The 21,856-nt window shown below is 36.4% G+C and overlaps 1 protein-coding gene across 2 annotated transcripts in view; it reads right to left on the reverse strand.

Moving 5' to 3' along the window:
* The window catches only part of fnbp1l (formin binding protein 1-like), a 46,479-nt gene that overhangs the window by 7,583 nt on the left and 17,040 nt on the right, over positions 1-21,856 (reverse strand). For both annotated transcript variants that reach the window (XM_015399958.1, XM_015399957.1), the window contains exons 2-9: positions 10,218-10,333; positions 9,587-9,637; positions 8,038-8,185; positions 7,386-7,448; positions 6,419-6,523; positions 5,478-5,606; positions 3,733-3,879; positions 3,423-3,644 (exon numbers count right to left, since the gene is read on the reverse strand). In XM_015399958.1, coding sequence (XP_015255444.1) covers positions 3,423-3,644; positions 3,733-3,879; positions 5,478-5,606; positions 6,419-6,523; positions 7,386-7,448; positions 8,038-8,185; positions 9,587-9,637; positions 10,218-10,333 — 981 coding nt within the window. The remainder of the gene's footprint in view (positions 1-3,422; positions 3,645-3,732; positions 3,880-5,477; positions 5,607-6,418; positions 6,524-7,385; positions 7,449-8,037; positions 8,186-9,586; positions 9,638-10,217; positions 10,334-21,856) is intronic.

Raw genomic sequence — 21,856 nt, forward strand, 5'->3', positions numbered from 1 at the left:
ATAATGGCCATGTTTTTTTTTTTGCTTCCTATATGCCACTAATACATTTCATACAAGCTCTTCAGCGACACTGAAAAATCCTTAATAATGAATGAAATATTTAGCAGGCGAGACACACAGACTTCAGACTAAAACTGATCAATTATCAGAAGATCCACCCGATGGTTGGTGGATAGTTTTTCTTTTTTATATCACTGCAAATCCACTATAAAAAGAACATTGATATTCTTTGCAATTATCTCTGGGAAATTATTGCTAAGTTTAGCAGATGTTCAATAAATATTCATGATTTAGCTTATTAACCAAAATAAAAAAAAAAAAAACTTAAGTTTAAAATACTTCTCTAACCTAAACAGCAAGTATTTTATGCTATGAATTCCTCTCTTTTTGTTTTTCTTTGTGCAAATTCATTTGAGTATTTTTTTAAATAAGGTTGTTTTGTGAGTACAATACAAGGCGTCAAGCATTTTCAATAAACCTAAAAGTAATAAGTAATATTTACATTTATAATAATAAGCTATAAGTAGCTGGCTTTAAAATTTTGAGTGACTAGTTTGGTAAAACTCTGACCTCCATACATGGAGTAGATTTTATTTACTTCTTTGTCTCTTTTTCTAAAAGTTAAATAACAACAGTGAGAAATTTAGCAGTCAGACTGTCTCTTCATTCAACTGAGGGAGGATTGAACATGAAAATCACAGATGGCTCTGACAGAATCTGCAAAAATAAACCCAGATTTAGCTTGGCACTGAAGCTGCGTGTTATTTACAAGTTTATGCTGAACCATCTGAGAGCTCAAAGCTCTGTTTCACAGCTTATTGGCAGTGTTAGCACACACAAACAGCACTTCAGACTGCAGCCAAACCAACATCTGCAGCACACCCAATGTTGGTAACCTCATCCTCAGCTGTTATCGCCTCTTCACATGCACTAACTAAAACAAGATACAGCAAACAAAGCCCAAACCCCACCAAAACCCTCAACACACCGACACACTGTCAATCACCAGGGGTCCTCAGCTCTGTGATTGAAGGACACCTCGGCCTTATAAATAAGGAATCACACAAAAACAACAAAAGGAATGAAACAAAGACAAGAAAGAAAGGGGGAGAATCAGAAAGAGTAATATAATAGGATGTCTGCAGGTTCTCAGACTTTGACATTTATGATGTTCTTAATATTATTAGACCAATATTTCATAATCCAATCCTACATTTAAGAGATTTTACAGAGAACCGTAACCTGCAGAGACCCTGAAACAAAATGATAGAGAAATAAAAAACAAACCGGTTTCAAACTCATGGATACGTCTCGTCTCACCCCTCTCCTCAGACCTCTTATGTTCTGAGGGATTTTGGGTACTGTAGTCTTTATCTCAGACAGATAGTGGCTTACAAGGTCGGAGTTGAAGCGTGCCGTAGGGAAGAATTGGGAGGTGGACCGCTGATGACAGTAAGAGGGGGAGGAGGATGAGGAAGGTGGCGGAGGAGGGAGAAAGGATGGGGACTGGTGAGGAGGAGGGTGGAGGGACAAGGCCAGAAGTCAAATGAAAACAACTGTTAGGTGTTTGTTCCCTTATCATCCAACTACTCCAGGTTTATTCGATTTGTGGGGGCATGTCGTCATGGTCACACTGACAGTAAAACCAACTTATTCACCTTAAGAACGTCTCACTCCACTACATTTGTTGGTAAATTGGCCCTCTACAAAGATACTAAGAGAAGCTGAAAATACATCCATGTTTACATGCATGTTAAGCACCGATATATTTTAACCTCCCTCACTAAAGGCCTCAACATAAATATATCTTCTATGGGAGCATAAATGTCTCACCCTGAAATATTTAGAAAATCCTCCCCTGCTGTTTAGACTTTGCACATTCCCCTTTTTGCCAGGGGGACATTTTTCTACAAGGTTAAAGGGATTCAAAGAGAGGGAAGTCGGCCCTCTCCTCTGCACACAAGTCAGTTATTTTGTCTAGAAGGCAGCAGGTGAACCATTTCTTTTTTTACTTGCCATCATGTCTGGGATAATTATTCCCACAAGACTTTATTTAAAATCCCGTGAAATGATACAGGATTTTTTTTTTAAATCAAATGAAGGCCCACAGAATCACAAATTCTCTACTACACTTAACAGTAGTTATGAGGTGCTTCATATTCACCATTTGTTTCACATCAAACCTACTTGGAGTGTTTGTTGCCCAGAAAGCTGGATCTCAGTCTCCTCCTACAAAATCACTTAGGTGAGGGTTTAAATGTGAGTAGAGGTAGGAAAACTTGGCATGTTTACATTTACGAGATTAAGGCAGAAGTGCTTTTTTTTTTTTTACTGGCATACCTCCCAAAGAGTAACACAGGTAACATAACCACTGGTCCTTGTCCAGGCTAGCGGTCAGTGGATAAAGGAACCTGGCTGCAGTGTTATGTCACAAATGCAGAAAGTTGTATTTGTTAAGATTTTTTAATAAGCTTTGATGAACTTAAGAGGAAGCTATGCATTTTTAAAAATACCTTTCATTTGCATTCACTTTAAAGAGATCGTAACGAGACCTAATGACTGTGTGATTCTAATGAAAACATTGTACAAAACAATTGTGTTTATATTAATGGTGCTTAATTGTTATCAGTGTGAGATTATGATAATGTAATTAAAAAATAGATGTATTCCAAGACTGTAGAGGTCTATATATTTTTTTTTTATCAGCAATACTCTCTTATGTCCCAGACTCTGTATTTTTTTTATTATAAAATATTGACAAGTCAAATAAATTTTCTTTCCAGATGGGTTTCCTGTTAGAAACATTTCCGCATTTCTTCCTCTTTGCGTCTTTTTATTTAACAGGTGATGTCATTAACATGCACACAATCAAGACTGACTCATAAAGATGCAGATCGTTTGGAGTATTCAGCTCTTAAGTGGGAAACGTCTCACTGTCTTTGTTGCTTAAATGAAAGTCAGTAAGTCAAACTATAGGCGTCATCATCCTGCTCAACGTAAATTTCAATCTAAAATGCAAAAAATCATAATCTGCTGTGAAGAATGATCTGGTCTGAAGGTTTAAGGCACTGAGAGTTAAACAAACTGTCCCATGTACACAAACGCACACCCCATCTATCAGTCAGATTGCTGATAGCAGGAGGCAGCTGATTGGTTAAACATGAACCAAACACAGGTGGTTAATCAGTGACCAACAGTGTGCTTTAGAAGCAGGTCAGGGTCCAAAGACTGCAGCAGAGGAGGGACTTGAAAGGTAAAAAACGCCCATAACTTATATATAAATAATGTGATGGGTGAAGTGAAAGCAAAATAACATTAATGCAGCAGATTTGGGTAGAAAATAAATTTCCTGCTCAGGATGCAACAACTCAAGCTGAGTGATTCCACCAAACACATGAAGAAATAAGGCGTCATTTATGTACCTTTGGTTTTTTCCCAAATAGCCAGAGTTTGTTCTTGCTTCTGCCGATGGTGTGTTTTGCTTCGGAACGCGGGATCGGGCCCAGGTCTCTGTCACTTTTTGGGGTGTTGCTGATGGTCCCGTCTGATCCCGTCCTGCTTAAGTGCTGACTGAAATCCTCAAACGGAAAATCTCCCGGTGGTTCAAAGCCAGATTTAAATGACTCCACAACGATAGAGGAATCCTATTAAGAAGGGACAAATAAAAGGGAAGGCTGATTTAATAGGCTGGTTTTTTAAAGATAATCATTTTTTCTTTCAGTCTAAACTTACCCGCCGCGCATCCACAGCCTTAGCAGCAGAAACCATTCCATCTAGGCATTTGGAGATGATGGGAATGACTCTCTTCTCTGCCTCTGCAAACCTTTGATACGTTTCGCCGAGTTTTACTGTTCGCCGTTCATCCATGTCTTGAATGTTCTTAACGGAGGAAGAAAGCAGAGCGTAAATGCTCATACAGATACCTCACTAAGACTCCTATGTGTGCAAACATCTAAGCAAGTAAGAAAATTCATCATCTAGATGTAGCTAATAAACAGCCAATAGATTAGCTTAGTTTATACAGAAGAAGTTGTTGAGTTAATATGTTAATGAAGCACTTCATTTAATCACAATACCAGTCTGCATCAGTACAAAGATCTGGTCAAATTTGGTGCTTTGTTAGCATGCTGATAATCTTTTACAAAAACATTATATTCTCTGGACAATGTACATGATTTAAAATGAAATAAAATAGTTTCTAAAGATTTATTACCTAAAAAAGTACAAAACAATAACCCAAATAATATGCATTAAAGGTATAATGGAGGATGTTCTTTCTCCGGATGGATCATCAAAATAAGTGGTCCTCCTAATTGTCAATCATTCTGGTGATAAGTTTACGTAAGGCAGTCCTATGTGCTCATTCCCTTTTTCACTTACCGGTGGTAAGTCTGACGTAGTGGAAAATTAACAAATATTCTTTTGGAAAGTAAGCTTGTGTGAGTGATGTAAACGGCAAATTCTAAACATAGCGAGAGGATAAATGGACTCCTGCATGCTCCCGCACAAGTTTAATAGGTGTTCCCTCTCGTAGCGGGTACAAGGTTGTCCACTATACCTTTAAATACAATAGCTTAAAATGTGAAGGACGAAGTGATATATCTGTACATGGGGAGGACTCATAATGTATATACATAAAATGCAGCTCATGCTAGAGCAGTCTGGGAATGGCCATTGTTTATAAAATGTTCACTTGAGTCTCTACGGGGAGAGACTGTCTTCACAGCTTTGGGAACAAAATGTTTTTAAAACCGATTTGATTTAAAAATATTGCAGATAAACCATTTTCCTAATGGAGGTGGGATAAACAGTTCATAGCCAGAATAGGTGGATCTGTGGCAATGCATCCGGCTTTCCACTGGGCTCATGTAGCACAGACCTTCATCCTAATCTAATGCAATTTTATTTGTTGGTATGTTGTGTTGTGTTCTCAAATAGCCACACTTTAAGGATCATATTTAAATTAAACTTTGCATAAAAATAAAGACTTTCATCTTCAGTTATTTAGAGGTTAACATGTGATCATCCGTTTTTTGTATTAAAAATTGTTTAAAAAAAATAAGATGTGCTCAATATGATATATAAGCATAAATGTTGCCATAAGCCTGTTAAGTAAAACTGGGCCAATCTTAATGTTTATTTCCATCCTCTTTCTTTAAGTATCTCTGGAGTTTTAAGTGGTGGAAAAAAATAAATCATGAACCAAAACATAAAAAAGAATAGGTTTGTTGCCAAGTAAATCCACAACCAGGTTACATAACAGGTCCTGAAAATAAGAACTTCTGTCTGAAAGATGAAACAGATAAATAAAACAAACCTAATTCTTTCCAACCACACAAATCTAATACAGCTTCATGATGAGTTTGAATATGACCAACAGAGACACTTAAAACGTTGCATTTAACACCTACAGATGAACAAATATGAATTATCAAATGACCAAAACTGCTTTAACTAACTGGGTGTGTTTGCTTTACCTTGAATATGTGTGGTACGGAGTTATTATAGTGTTTCCACTGCTCTCCGTTAAAGTTCTGGAGCTGGGCGGCATATTCGTTTTTACTCTCATCTGCCATGTGAGTCCGCATGTAGAGTTGGGCTTTGGCCTGAACAGAAATACAAACAATATGTTATCATGTAACTGGACAGTAGAAACCAACCAAGTAATCCAACCTAAAGCCTGTCCGGACCAAAAGAGAGAAAATGGATCCAATATATTTGATTTATTAGGCGAGTTCAGCTTAAAAGAAGTACAGCCTCCTTTACATACTTCTGTCTTTTATTGTCACACTTAAATATTTCCGATCGTTAAATAAATTCTCATATCTGATAGGGGTGACCTAGATAACTATATAGAAGGCAAATAATTTAGATCATAAATTAAGTTAAATTTACCATAATTTTTTAGAAAGTAAAGTTCAATTTCACTCGATTTACTTACAAACATGAAATCATATTAAACTGGACCAGGCTTACAGAATGACGTAGAGTAAATAATCTAAAGCTGGAACACAGCCAATCCCTTTCTAGACTATAACAGATGAGACATCTGTCTGTCTGGCAAAGGTTAAAAAGGTTTTCTGAGGCTTTTGAGCTCCAGAAAACAACAGTGAGACCCGTTATTCATAAGTCGAGAAAACTTGAGAACCTTGTGAAGAGTGGCCGTCTTACCAAAAGCATATCAACAAATGATCCAGGAGGATAAAGTTTTGAAATAATTAGTCTGTTTTTTTTTTGTTATTTTATAACATGATTTTCACTTAGTGAGCTGAGTTAGTGAAATAAACCTTTTAATATTTTATTGAATAGGTCTGAGTGTGAGAATTTATTATTAGTCTCACAATCTACAGAGGAATGATATGCTGCAGGGCTGGGGTTGTTTTATTATTGGGTTATTTTGCGGGTGGATCCCGCTCACCTTCTCCACCTCTGACTTGGTTGCATTGATATCATTATCCAACCGGTCGAAGGTCATCTGGGCTTTCTCCGCTTCTCTGCACTCTCTCTCAAACTTCTTTTTACTCTAAAAAGGGAAAAAATTCAGAGTTTATTCAGACTATAGCAAGAATATAAACTCTAAGTCCATTGCAACGCATTCATATCGTTTCCTGTCTCTGTAAATAAAAAAAAAGGAAAATATGTGAATAAGAGGGTGATGAATCAGACCTAAGATACTTTACTTCCTGATGGACCATCTGGATCACATCAGCAGTAAAGGAAACAGTGAATAGCTGAGACATTACAGTCCAGTCATTAGGTAGTCACAGCTACAGTCACACAGACCGCACAGTGAGGTGTTCCGAAACAACCAAAACCAAAACCTGTGGTTGCAAATGACCAATGTATGAATCTAAAAATAACAGCTAGTTCCTAAGAAACTATGAATGTAAATTAAAGAGAACCAGCATCTAAAAAAAACACATTGATGTAAGTAAATATCTTGTTTCAAGAGGTTTAGTTAGGCACTGCTGCCATTATTTTTTTTGTCCTTTGCCTGAAAACTGTCCTTGGTGTTAAGAATCAGGAATGTTGGCAAGGATAAAAAAAAAGATGCCAATTCACTTTATAAAAGGCAATAAAATTATCTAAAGCTACAGTTTGTATTGATTTTGGGCCAAAGCAGAAAAAAATCTTCTGTAAGTTCTATTAACAACTTCTTAAAACAGATAAAGATGAACAAAATAGTTTTCCCTCGACTAAAATTAAGGTTTTTAAGGGTTAAAGCGATAAAAAAAATTTGTAGTTTCTTTAGCTACTTCTGTTAGCAATTCTATCATGCCGTCCTCATGCAAGTTAGCATGAGAGATAAGCAGCTGCTTGACCCTGACAGAAAATATTTCACCATAAACATGTTTTCTCTCTACAACCCCCCCTCCCTAACTTACATTGTCCATCTGTTTCCAGCAGTGATCCAAAAACTGTTGAGCCTTTCTCCCTTCCTGTAGGTGCTGCTCTCATTTCCATACAGACGCGTTTATACAGAAACAAGAAACACACATAAATAAGCAGACCACAAAAATATTTGGACACTGTAACAAAGAAACAAACACAAAGGCAGGTGGATTGCTGTTGTTGTTTTAGCCAGTGGTGTAAACGACTGCACTGCAATCAAATTAATTTGCACAGAAGCCTGTTTTTAGATAGAAGATTTACAAGTTTTATATTCTGCATTTCAGGCCATCTCAGGTATGATTCTGATACATTAAATAATTAAACCACTTCTAGACAATGAAATTTTGCCTTTTTAATTCAATAAAATCAGATAAAGTAAAATACAAAACTAGTAAAGGACACTGTTTTTCAAAAACAGATGCAGTTGTACTTTTAGCTTTTCATCGACAGACGGTAGAAACATGACGACAGATGGTTAACATCACATCCAACATTTTCATCCTTAGAGTTAAAGCCAAACAGAAAAAAACATGAACATAAGCAACACAGAAGGCTCCAATGGAACATCTGCTTAATGACTGGGAGCCACAACAAAGCCAGTGACATTCACAAAGCAGAAAAGTATGGACTCCATACAATACTCACATGTTTTCTCTCAGCTTTCAGCTCTTGGCTGTACCTCATTAGCTCATTGTAAACCTTATGAGACATCTCCTCTGCCACCACCTCCCTCTGCCCAGCGTAGTCGTTAAGTTCGCCCAGTATGGAGTAGAACGACACACAGGATGTGAACCTGCAAAATGGGCAAATCGTACACTAATAAAAAAGCTGGAAGAGGTGCGAAAGGTATGAGGAGCTTCTGGAAAGGAAACTAACGTTATCCTTAAGAGGAGTCCAATTCTGTCTAACATAGAACTTCTGCAACTTTGAAATCTCCAAGTTAATTAAGATCAGAGTATTTTTACTAATCTACTGCTGCCTTAATGCTAAAGTGCTAATAAGGGTTTAAAAGGTCAGCTCTGCAATCATGTCTTTGAGATATTTAAATAAAGCTAAATTGCGGCTCTGTTTAATACTAACTGCTATCTTTTACAATAAAAGTGTACATCTCCAGTTTTAGTATCATACATATTTGCATTGATTTGTTTGGATGATGATAAAATTATTCCTGAGACCAGAGACTCTGTCCTAAAAGTATTTGGATTCATTTCAATGTATGCATCTGTGATCGATATGATCAGATATCATGTCTGTCTAAAACAATCATTTGCATATAAGTCACACCTTACGCATTTGAACTAAAAACATTCTCAATAAAAGGTTCCCTCAATAAATAGACCTCACCTGTTCACACTGTGACACAGTGAGGTTAGAGCCCTTGCATACTAAAGATCATCAACATTTTTACTTGCATCAGCACCTACATGTCAGTAACTTGATTTTTATATTTATGACAGAATAATTAATCTTCTTATAAAATCCCCGATTGTTGATCTTGATATCAATTCATCAAAGAAATTATTTTAAAATATTTAAATTACAAGTTTTTCTTCATATGCCAGTAGAGTGGATAAGGCAAATAAGTGCAAAGCAATGCTGGAGACTCCCACAAGTTAATTAATTAACAATTAACAACAAGCTTTTATCTGTACAGTAGGAAAGAGAATAACATAAGAAAAACTTCACCTTTTATAAATGAAATATAAACACCCTTTATTATCCAAAAGACGGAAAATTCTCAACAGCTAATCATAGATATGTGAAGTTTACAGAATTATCCTCAGATTCATCTCAAGGAAAAATAAAAAGATCTGTTTTATATAACTGCCCTTTTTAATCATTTATTTATTTATTTCTCCTCACAATAGAATATTTTGAATCCTTAATGAAATTTTAGGAATGACACTGATGTACATCTTTTATGTGTTTTTAGGAGAAAAAATTAAAAAGGTCTGCCCTAACCTAAAGCCATTCAAAAAGCTTTGTTTTATGTGACGGATTACATTGTTTGGTAACTTCACAGACAGAATGTGAGGAGCCACATCAAACACACGGCTGAGGTCTTATTTTTTTTTAATGAACAGTCAGCATTTATTCATCAAGATTCCAGCAGAACTTTCCATTGCTCCTATCCGTAGTCATCCTAAAGTATCAAGTAAAGGATTAAAAGAAAAAAAAATGGGACGCTCCTCACCTTGGCTCTTCATCTTTTGGACGTTTTGGACAGTATTTCTTCACCAGATTTCTAAATGGGAGAGAGGAAGACATAAAAGCTAAAGGCACTGTCTGATATTTTAATCCTGCAGTTAAAAAAGCTGAACGTAACACACAGACAGAGAGACATCCAAATTCCCAAACCGACCCACACACAACGGGAAAGGATCCAAGCATGTTATTAGAGATTGATCTAAGATTTAAACATCAAAGCCTCAGCCTGCCCGTTCCCCGGGGCTCTGGGAAATGCAGACTCCTGTATTGCACTCAGTAGTTGGAATGTATTAACCAAAGAGCAGCTAACAGAGTGTTGGCCTCATGTTTATCCAAAGCTTCAGATGCATGTATGAGAGCACAGCCATTATTGGCAAAGAAATTTGCAACTTTGTCTGGAAGCAGATGGATCCAAACAATTAAATAACTGTGACCAAAATTGTCACTTAATGAGCAACATAAAATATGTATCACTGAAGTTAAGAGATGAAAAATATTGTCTTTTTTGTTTTTATTTTTACAAGTAAGAAATGTATGTCACACTGTGTTCCCGGAACTGTGACGTCACTGTGCTCATATATGGATATGTGTGACTGTATGTGTCAGTGTGAACGTACCGTAGCTGCTTGGCATAGCTTTGCTCTATGTCCAGCCTCTCCTTCACAAACTTTGCGTAGCGCTCTAGAAAGTCAATCCCCCACTGGGTGTGTTTGTCCAGATTTTCAAACTGGTCCTAAATTGGAAAACAAGAAAGAAAATTGGCCAATGTAATACAAAATTACACATTCTAGAGACGTAAACAATATATATTTGATTTTTTGTGCATTATTAATAGAAGCAAATATACAACCGATCAATAGTATGCACACACTGCAGGCATCAAACCCATCGGACCAACATACAGCAAATGCAAAACACTAAAGCAAGAAAAGATTTGCTAATAACAAGGACTCAGGCCAAGAAAATAGTTTAAATACCGGTAGTTTAAAATATGTTTGTGCATTTACTCTGTTAAGAATGTTTTATCAAAGAGTAAAGCTCCTCAGATTGTAGTCTGTTGTTTATATTATCTATACTTAAAGCTTCATGTTTAGTAAAGACAGGTATAAGTTTGTAATCAACCTGCCAAACAGGGACACAGTGGCGTTGGATGTAGGAGTTTGCCCTGAAATCAAAGGGTTGACCATTCAAGCCCCAGTTCCAGCCTTTAGTGTTCTTGTCCTTGGGCAAGACACTTCACCTGCAATGTCTACTTATGGTGGTCAGAGGGCCCAGTGGGCCTGAGACTGGCAGCCTCGCTTCTATCAGTGAGCCCCAGGGCAGGTGTGGCTACATTGTACTTTGTGTGAGTGTGTGCGTGAATGGCTGAATGAGGGAATATAGTGTAAAGAAATTTGGTCAAATCTCCTGACTTGAAAAAAAGTGCTTTACAAGCACAGGCCATTTACCATGTAAGCTGGTCTCTCTTCCAATAACAGTCATACTATCCAACAGCTAATCTGTTACCCGAGTATCCAAAAGTAAAAAAAAAAATCAATAGAATCACACACAGGACTAGTAATGTTAAGATTTCTGCTGTTCTTTTGAGCAAGCTGAGAGTTAGAGAGAGCAAGAGTTAAAGGGGATAATGCGAAGGCTTAACAGAGTACAACAAAGTTGCTCTGTTTACAGATTTATTCCTTTACTGAAATATGTTTGACATGGAGTTGAATTATTTTTTGTTAATAAATTCTTATATTTTGAATAAAATTTGTTATGTATGGATTCCATATGTGTGCAGAGTTATGTTTGACGGTTTTCATTTGTTGTCATATCATACAGCCAGTTGTGCGTCTGACACCTGAACTTCCCCAGTATGGGACAGTTAGGGATATTACTCCTCTATTTTAATCTCTTCTTTATTCTATTGAGGTGTCAGCAAAAGCTATATTTTAGTAATCCCAATCCTCACTTCCATAATACTCTGAACATAATATTCAGAATAAATACACTGTATACTGTTTAAAATGTTTAAATTACTAGTGTTACTTTTTATACAGCTACACTATTTATGGACTGTCTAAATAACATAACGATGATGAGACCTCATTATATTATGACCCCAAAAACAAGTCTGCTGTCTGTCCTTTGCTGTAGTGGTTCTGGTGGTCACCACAGTGCTCCGTTTAAGGGACAAACGTCTTCCAAGCAGTAAGGTAGAAGCAGGTGATTCTCACGTGATTCTCAACATAAATTTTTCCATGCAGTCTACAGATTTAATCTGTATCCTTTTCCATTTGTAGCACAAAACCACCTTTAGGCTACCTAAAAATAGGGGCAGTATGTAAAAGGGGATTAAGTTCACATTTCAATAAATATGCTTAGATCAACAAGCTATGCTATACTACAGAAAAGACTCCATTATTTTTTCTGCCTCAAATCACCCTGGATAATTCAAGTGTCAAGAAGGATCCAAGACAGTTTAGGGAAGCTGATTAGAAAATAGGACCACTGACCACTCAGTGGAAGTGTTAATTATAACAGATATGGTCTTAATACTGAGGACAAAAGTTTCTGGGAATAAATATTGCTAATTCTTCTGTGTTGCTTGCATTACTGTGGTACTGTAGGTGTGGGAAATAAAGCTCAACCAGTAATGGCTTTCACTAAACAGATCTGATGCTTGCAGGGTTATTATGTTTATGTGTTTTTGTTTTTTAGTTTATGTTTATGCATTTAGCAGACGCTTTTATGAAAAGTGACTTACAAAGCAGGCATTAGCATAAATGGTCTTGTCTAAGGACCCTCACTGGCAGCTCATTTCCCTCTGCGGGGATTGGAACCCAGGGATAGTAGCTAGAAAAGGATTTATAACTAGCTTTGCAGTAAAATGAAATTAAAGTATTCCTGGTACACTCTGCAAAGAATTAAAAAGCTCATAATATAGAGTCTCTCAGTATCAAATTCTCCCCAAAAATGCTCAACTGTAAAGCAATCCTAAACATTTTATAAAGAGAAACTTATAAATTCCTATTTACTTATGAGTTGATTATGAAACAGACTGATATTGACTGCAACAAATACTGTAAGTTCATTTGATGTGCAAGGCCAGTGAAATTATTTTTGAATCAATAAGAAAGAGGAAGGCTGTACTGTGGCTAGAGGATATAGACAGAACTTGAGTCACAATATATTTCTTAATTTAGGTTGATGCAACATAATTCCAATAACCATATAAATAATATAAAAATCTCAGAAAAACTGCAAAGATATCCACCATCAGAATCCTGTTCAAACTTCAGAGCATTATTATGGTAAGTATATGAAACTCCTCCAATATAACATTTGCTAAAAACAGTTACTGGTGGAAGAATATGCTAATTGTTAGAATAACACAAACAAAAGGATCTCAGCAGGATTAAAGTGTTGGTTATTGAGCCTCCTTTGGTTTCTCTAAAATCATCCTCCAGCATCTTTCAGGAAAATTGACCAAATATGCTTTCTTTGCATAAAAAAGGGGAAAAAAAGGTGAAAGGTTTATCCAAATATCCAGTTAAGACGTTAAACAGCAGTTAGCTAATCTTTGTGGAGTTTCAGACTGAATCATTACTGTATGCTCAAAGCTTTTTTTGGGTTTATTTTTGCCCTCTTGCTCATGTCTGGTCTGTTTCTCCTCCATATATGCTTGTTTGCCTCATTTTAGCTGGAAGACTGGTATTGCATCAGCCTGTGTGGCAGGGCCTATGAATAAGTAATAGACTATGAGCTCATTCTGTAGGTTTTGGCAGCTGAGCAGGATGCCTCGCTGGAGGAACGACAAGACTTCCAGGTTTCTTTTCTCTCCGTTTGCATGGATAAAAACAATGATGGAGAGGACAAGCTGAAATGTGGGAGATATAATTTGGCTGCAGGGACATAACATGGTGGGAACAAGAGAAAGAGAAATTATTATGAAGATTTAATTATGTTCTGAAGAAATTTGTAATTCATGCACATTTACATGCTTTCCACCTTAACAAAATTGTTTACCATTATTTCTAATTTATTTTAGATATTAAAATTTTTTGTAAGACAAGTCTTTTGGCAATCTGCTCAAAACTACAGGTCTTTATGATGACTGTTTTAGATATCAGTACATGAGTAATGTTTCTTTGGAATATTTTAAGGATCGGAGACCACATTGATCTGACTCAAACTAAATTCATCTTATAGCTTGTGCGTTGGGCACTTTTACCTTTGCATATCTGTACTGGTGGTCAGTTCATGGATTGGTCCAATGATCAGAAAAGTCACACCATCAGTTTGTTTGGTAAGCATTCACAGCGATTTGTAGAGCAGGGTAAACAATGTCAGTTTAAATAGGTCATTTTAGGGGCAGTTATAATAATAATAATAATAATAATAATTTAACTTTATTGATCTCACATTTGAGAAATTTACCTCTGCATTTAACCCATCCCCTTGGGGAGCAGTGGGCTGCCATTGCCTGGTTCCCGGGTAGAAATCTTGGGGTTAAGGGCCTGGCTCAGGGAGCCAGAATGGCAGTCCATGGAAGTGGGGCTTGAACACAGAACCTCAGGTTCCGCCACTCCCCAAAGCAATAGGGAGAGGTGTCCTGAGGACCCAAACTGGCAGCTCATTCCCCTCAGCTGGGATACGAACCCAGGCTTCCTGGTTGCAGGATGGGCGACTTACCACTTGAGCTAGTCAGCCACAATTTTTGGGTTTATTTTTATCCTGTCACCATTAAGACTGTAAAACCAAAACATGATCTAGGACCCACTGCTAAGATTGTTTACCATGTCTGCTCTGACATAATTATTGATTATCTCTGTTACATACATCAATGAAAGACTCAGTTTAGTGATAAAAAGTGCCTACCATATCATGATAGTTCTAACATTACAAAGGTATGTTCATGGAATCATCTTTTATAACCATTAATCACAAAATAATGGTTACCTGTTGGCATCCTTAATTGGTGATTGTTTCATTCTTTACTTCACTACTTCTATGCCTGCCTGTGACTAAGTCACTGACTGCTGAGATGTAAAAACAATTAATTCAAACCACCTAGAAGCATTCCACAGGAAAAAAATACATTGTTTATTAGTGATAATAGTTCTTCTAAGATGATAGATTAATTACACATAGTGGCATTAGAGCAAAAAGCTAGGGTCCAATAACGGATACTTGGACCCGAACACGGATGCACACATGGCAGACACATTGCAGGAAATGTCAACTTGGCTGAAACCCTGCATCATGCTGCAGACCCCCAGGCTCTGTCTACACTCTGTGTTTACTGTGTGCGTCTGTTTCATCCTCCTCAAAACGCAACAACACACAACCATCCCCAAAGATACAGCTCTGCATTTCAAGAATGTGGAGGTGGGGAACTGAGGTGGTTTTAATGTGTTTTTGTGTCTTGGATACTGAAAAGGAGTGAGAGGTAGAAAATGATTGGTCTTCAATTCTTTTCTAATTGGTGCCAATAAAAATATGAGAAAGGTGGAGAAAGAAAGAACAAAAAACGGCCAGGTCTCCATGTTAAACAGCTTTACTCATCACTGTTTTATTTACAGATCTATGTTATAGCTTAGAAAAGGTAAAATATGTTGCACATACTGTTGGAGTCCAGTTTACTCCTCATGCAGAGGCAATAGGTCAGACTCATCCAGACTCGTAGTTCCTGAATTCCTGAATGATATGTCAACTGTAGCGCCAACATACAGAGTTAGGATTAAAAAGAGCTTAATAATGTTAGAATTTGAAAAAAATGGAAAATATTTTTTTTCCAGACTGTGTCAAATATTAAATGAGTTATAACGAGTTTCCAAGTATGATTACAGTCTGACATTTAAAGAAGCTCAGTTATGCAGCAACCTACCACATGAACAGCTTAATCTAATAAAGAAAATATTTTCCCATTATTATACACTTTATCTAATAAATATATTAACATTTTTATTAAAGAAGAAATATTTAAACATAATCTACATATTTATGAATCTCATTTTAATTAATCACAGAAAAAAACCTTGCTGCCTAACTGTGAAAAAAAATAGGTTAGAGGTGAACTAATGCATTTTTTTTTTACATTTTCAGCATAGATAAATAATAAACTAAATTAGTGAAAGTAATTTGAGTTTAGAAAAGAAAATCTTGGAATGTGATTGGTCAGTTGGGGTTAATGCATCCTTGTTAGAAATAAATCCCACATTAATATCTCTAATGTTGTTTTTTAAATTTAATGAAACTCTGGAGGTCGGCAGATAAGAATTATAAATAAATTATGATTTAGGCTCAATTCAAAACCTAAGCATATAAAATATCATATAATACAATATGAACTCAGGGTGCTGTTCAGTGGCACAGTGGGTAGCACTGCTGCCTTGCAGCAAGAAGGTTTCTGGGTGGAGTTTGTATGTTCTCTCTGAGCATGCATGGGTTCTCTCTGGGTACACCGGCTTCCTCTCACAGTCCAAAAACATGGCTGTTAGGTTAATTAGCTTCTCTAAATTCTCCTTAGTTGTGAGTGTGTGTGAATGGTTGTTTGTCCTGTTTGTCTCTGTGTTGCCCTGCGATGGACTGGCGGCCTGTCCAGGGTATACCCCGCCTCTCGCCCGCAGACAGCTGGAGAGAGACACCAGCACCGCTCGTGAACCCGCTTGGGATAAGCGTGATGGAAAATGGATGGATGGAGCTTAAAGCAGAGGAGTCAAACTCGTTTTCAGATCAGTTGCAATTGTATAAAATCAAACTTCTATTTAGAAAATGCACACTGCTCTAGTATTATATATGACTTTAGTCATTTATTTTGCAGTTATAGCCACTTTTAACACTTTAGAAGAACATAATTGGGAATTTATGACATGATATGCCTTTTTCCGTATTTTGAGGGCCAAATAAATTACTGTGAGGGGCCATAATCGGCGTGCAGGCCTTGAGTTTGACATGGTAGTTACGACAAGTAATCAGTTTGGAGTTGCCTTTCACTTTCTGCTTTGAAAACTCTTTCAATTCCCATCTAAGTGGGCGAAGGCAGGATCTCTGGCATTCAAATCTTTGCACAACTGGCAGCTTTCTTTAGAACTCACTACTAAGCACGTTATTTCTCCAATAAGTTATTCTTATTTTTTAATTAAATGTATTTAATCTAGTTTTGTTGCAGGATTATTGCTGCTTTTATATAACTCAGTAAATATGCTGTAAATTTTAATTATAAAAGTTATTTTGATATTTTTGAAGTTTATAAAACCATATTTTAAATCATGATTTAAAAGTCCTTCTGTATTTTTACTGTCAAGTGCTGCTAACTGACATTCAACCTAAAAACAATCACCTCTTGTGGCATTGTTTGCTAATGAGTGAGTCCACTTGAATGAGTTATTTACACTGTTTTATCTCCAACGTGTGAGCACACACCCATTCCATTGCATGTTTGATTTGCCTGTTTCTTTTTTTAGCCTTCAGAGGTAAACGTGAAACAAATCTGTCAGACAAATACAACCATAGGGAACGCATTGGATTAACGAGGGTTCAAATTACAATACTTCAGTAGCTTTACTGTAAGTGAGTCTTATAAATTACACTGCAGTCGTCATCTGGTAACACTTGTTTTGGTTATTTGTGCACCTCTGAAGCCCAGCGAGTTCTTGTATGATGTTTTTCCCATTGTGAAATAAAGGCAGACATTTGTTTTTAATCAAAGTGTTCCTCTGAGGTAAAGAAAAGCCTGTTTCTTCCTCTTATGTAACATCTGATTTTTTTTTTTATTTTGCAGCCTGTGTTCTTCTAGTTGGATTATGCTTTTAGAAAGTGTAATGTTTTAGGCTTTTTAAATGGCAGTTCAGCTCTTATTAGAATGGACGATCAATATGAGCTGAACCTGTAGGATCCCAGTCAGAGATTTGTTGTTTGCAGAGAGTCCTTCCCATTTTCAGATTCTTGGTTGGAATGTCAGCTTTCTGTTTCAGTCATGGCTCTATCCACTTTCTATCACAACAGGGGCCAATAAACAAAAACACTTTTCATTGTGTGCAAATCTGTACTTATGCCTGAGGGTAAAACTGGCATATAGCCTCAGGAAATCAGGAAAAGAAAAAAAAAACTCTGCTAAAAAATAATAATAAATAATAAAATCAGAGACAACTCTTTCTAACTCTACCTAGCCTTCTGACTAAGCATATCTATGGAACCCTGAAGTCTGATTTTCCTCTTTGGCCAATTAAAACAATATCTAAGATAAGATAATATTACATCAGTCAAATAAAAAAAAAAAACGTTTTTTGGAAAGCTTGCATTATTTTATTTAACACTAATATATAAACAAAAACTTATGTAAAAAAAAAACATAACATGAACATTAACTAATTTAGTAATCAATTAATCGTTAACTGGAGTATAGAGACTCTAAAACATCTATGCAAAAGTTGTAAAAAAAAAATGTAAAAACATTTTGCATTAAGATAAAAAATATATACTTTTCGTCTGAGAATATACTTTATACAGAACTCCTCAATTTCATTAAAAACCTTTGTTAAGGAACCTTTGGTTATCCAATTATTAACCAATTAACTGAAAACAATTGTCAACTGTCAACTGAAAACAATTGACAGATTCATCGACTTGCAACATAATCATTAGTTGTAGCCCTACACTGTTTTTTTTATATAAATTTTAACAACACTGAGATATGTGAATGCTTTAACTCGATACGCCCTTAAAAAGTAATGAAAACCGCCCCATAATTAGTCTAATTTTAACAGGCTACAGCTACTAACAGATGTTTAACATCAGGTGCAAACAATGCAGACGTATTAAAGGAGGTAGACCGTATAAAAACCTCAGACCCTGGTGGGTTCCTAGCTCCTGAAGATGGACTGCTTAAAGGAAAAGTAAGGTAGGAATAATCAACAGATCATTATTTATACCTAAAAATAATATGTTTGCGTCGATTTAATGAATTTATTGTTAATTAGTGTATATATATATATATATATATATATATATATATATATATATATATCATTTGATTTATTCTTTGATAGTCCTTTAATAACATTATCTAGGATGTGTTTGTCAAACTTAAAAATATTTTTTACAGCAGAGCAGATCTGTCCACTTGTCTCTGTTTAATGAAGACAGATAAGGCCAATCAGAAGTCCCCTGTCTCAGTCAGACATGGGTCAGTTAAACATTAATCAGCATAACACAGTGGAAGCTTAAAAAGCCAGTAAACTGCACCTTGTATCAATGAGAGTTAAATCATAAAATACTTTAATGTCCTCTATTAATAAAAGGCTTTGTTTCTTCTTTGACTCAACAGCTGTTTTTGGTTCAAGTTTTCTAACACCACAGAGGCTTCACAAGGAACTAAAAAAAAAAGGCCAAAATGACACTTCCTCTCTTTTTATCATTGCAGTAAAGCCGTAAATCAGCATCAGTCACACTTTGACTCCCTCTGGAGTAACCCACAGCGTTCCAGTGCTTTTGCTGACAAAGTGAAGAATAACACCTGTTATTCAAAGTTCACACGTGTCTGTCATATGACAGCACTAAATATGGATGAGCAACGATTTACACGCTTAAAAACAACACAATACAACATCTGACCCAACCAGAGAGGGCGTGATATTTAGCGGGCGCTACACAACAAGCACGCTGAGGCTGGGAAGGATGGGAGCAGCAAAAAGACTGGTTCCGGTTCATTAGCAGCAATTGCAAAAACACAGGGTTAGATTGGAGGCCATAGAGGCTCAGTTTAGAGCCTGTCAGTGGAAAAAACATTCACAGCTGAGCACCGCTCGTGTAGCAAGCTAGTCAAGTTTCATAGCAACCAGATCTTTTCTATTGTATTGCTCTGCTGATGCCTCTCCTGCAGCCTGACAGACAAGTTAGACCAGACAGGAAAAGAAAGTACAGGATAGAAATAGATGGCTGCTGTATAATCCAAATCTGATTGATGCATTCACTGACTGGCCAGTAAATCTCAGATATCAATGATGCATCAATACTCAGACTTAACAATTAAATATGCAAACAAACTACAGTTTTTTTGTTTTTTTCTCTGTGGGAAACGTGATACAGAAAATATATCTATGTTTTAAGTGGTTTTACAAAGTATCATGCCACTCCGACCGTCTGCACTATATAAAGTACATATACATGGTACACGGCAGGTATAATGCTGAGAAACAGTGCTTCCTAATCAGTTCAGCAATTCCTATCCTCTTCTGCTTCTAAAGGAAGTTTACTCATAGGATACACAGTTAGTGGTACTTTCTATCTTCAAAATTATTTAGACACATCAGTTAATGTGAAGTAAAAAAGCAGCATGGTGGTAAAAGACCAAAAGATGATTTGTCTGGTCTCAATATTTTTGATAATAGGTGTAAAATAGACCCCCAGCAACAGGACAGTCACAGAGTTTTTCACTCCAGGTGACCATGATATTTTTAAAGCATTCCTTATTCTGAAGAGACAGAGATCCAGAACTACAGAAACTAGATAAAATAGATGTAACATTTCTATTATCACTGCCATTTAATGCACTCTAGCACCATAATGATCAGCTCAATCATCAAAAGAAATAAAACTACGTTGTAGATGAAAAGTTCCAGCTGCAAAAAAGACATACTGAGAGACAATAACCCCAGATGTTAGCAGATGCTCCTGAGATTCCAGGCAGACAATTATCGGATTAGTGCATCAAGGCTTAAAAAAAGAAAAAAATGCCCTCAGTAATTTAAAATCTCCCAAAGCTAATATGACTATGCAGCAACTCCAACCGATTGTATTTCCACACCGACTAAATATGAGGTTTTACTCACAGTGACTAACACTGCCTACTGCTCTAAAGCTCTGGATTTAAAAGCGCTGGGTGTGGCTGGTTGTTCAAAGCAGACGATAGTCGATTTACAGAAGCTCCAGTGAGATAACAGTAGCAGAAAGAGCTAAAATATCTCTTCTACTACTACTACTACAATGCACTTAGAGGTGGGTAGTGAATCCAACATTTTACAATGGTCACAGCACTTTAACCTCTTTTTAATTAAGTAAAAATAAAAAGGTAATCATCAAAGTAATTATTCAAGCGAGAAATAAGGTATTTGGTAAAAATGCTACGCAAGCACTCACTAACAAGACTGCAAACATTTGTGTCAATCTTAATATTATATTCTAAACGCTACTTGTCTAGTATTTTTCTTGGAGTCCAATATCTTTTTTACGCCTTGTCACATTTAATCTTGGACTCTTTTCTGTTTGTTTTCACACTTCCACCAAGGAAATGTCTTCCTTGTTTACTCATGGCGCCCATGGGCAATGATCAACCTTGGTTACATGGCCTTGTTATGGTAAATACTTCTGCTTATGTTTACTAACAAATGGACAGAAATTTATTGGAAAGCCTTTGTATGTACCCAGAGAGAGATATTAGTATAAAAATTCATAAAGTAAAAAAATCAGTATTCTAAAGACTAAAATAAAAAAAGAATTCATAAATTAATTTCACAATAAACTAAGGTAGAATAAATACTTTGACTAATCTGTTTTCTTAACGTCGGGAAAAGCAGCCAGAACTTAACTCAAGTAAGAGTAGCAATACTTCACAAGAATATTCCTCAAAAAAGGAAAAACTTTGGCCCAATAAAGCAACTCCTCACAGTACTTTTTTTTATTTTAAAATGACTCAAATAAATGTAACTAGTAGCTACTACCCATCTCTGAGGACAGTAAATTTGCATTTTTAACCAGTGCAAACATTTAACAAGTAGACAATCAACCAGTGACTGTTCACTAACGATTAAACTTTTTGACCTTTCAAAGACTCGGGGACAAATGGCTCTTTATTCAGTTTTTTTGCAGTTGTCCAAAGTATTAACCTCAGTGTTTCCATTGTGTATCCAATATGAAAGAGCAGGAAGTGGTAATTACTGTATCTATTCACCCATCCGCTGAGCCGTTTCATCCCAAGAAACAGCTCATTCATTTCAGCAGAGAAAAAAACAAGATCCTATCTGACGGCTGACTCAAGTCCCATAACCACAAGTGGGATGGAGGCTCCCATCTGGAAGATTGTGTCTGCTGGCTGCAACACCTTTTCCTTGCTACATTTACAGTGTTTAGTGCGCTGGACTGTGAGCTGGCAGACTTTGTTTGGTACTGACAGACAGCAAAAGATCAAAATGAGAAGAAAACATCACTTCATCAACTCTATAAGCTCGACACCCAACAACAGCAAATTCTAGATACAGATTTACATAATAAACTG

The sequence above is a fragment of the Cyprinodon variegatus genome, unplaced genomic scaffold, assembly GCF_000732505.1.
Source record: "Cyprinodon variegatus isolate N-32 unplaced genomic scaffold, C_variegatus-1.0 Scaffold1061, whole genome shotgun sequence".
Classification (NCBI taxonomy): domain Eukaryota; kingdom Metazoa; phylum Chordata; class Actinopteri; order Cyprinodontiformes; family Cyprinodontidae; genus Cyprinodon; species Cyprinodon variegatus.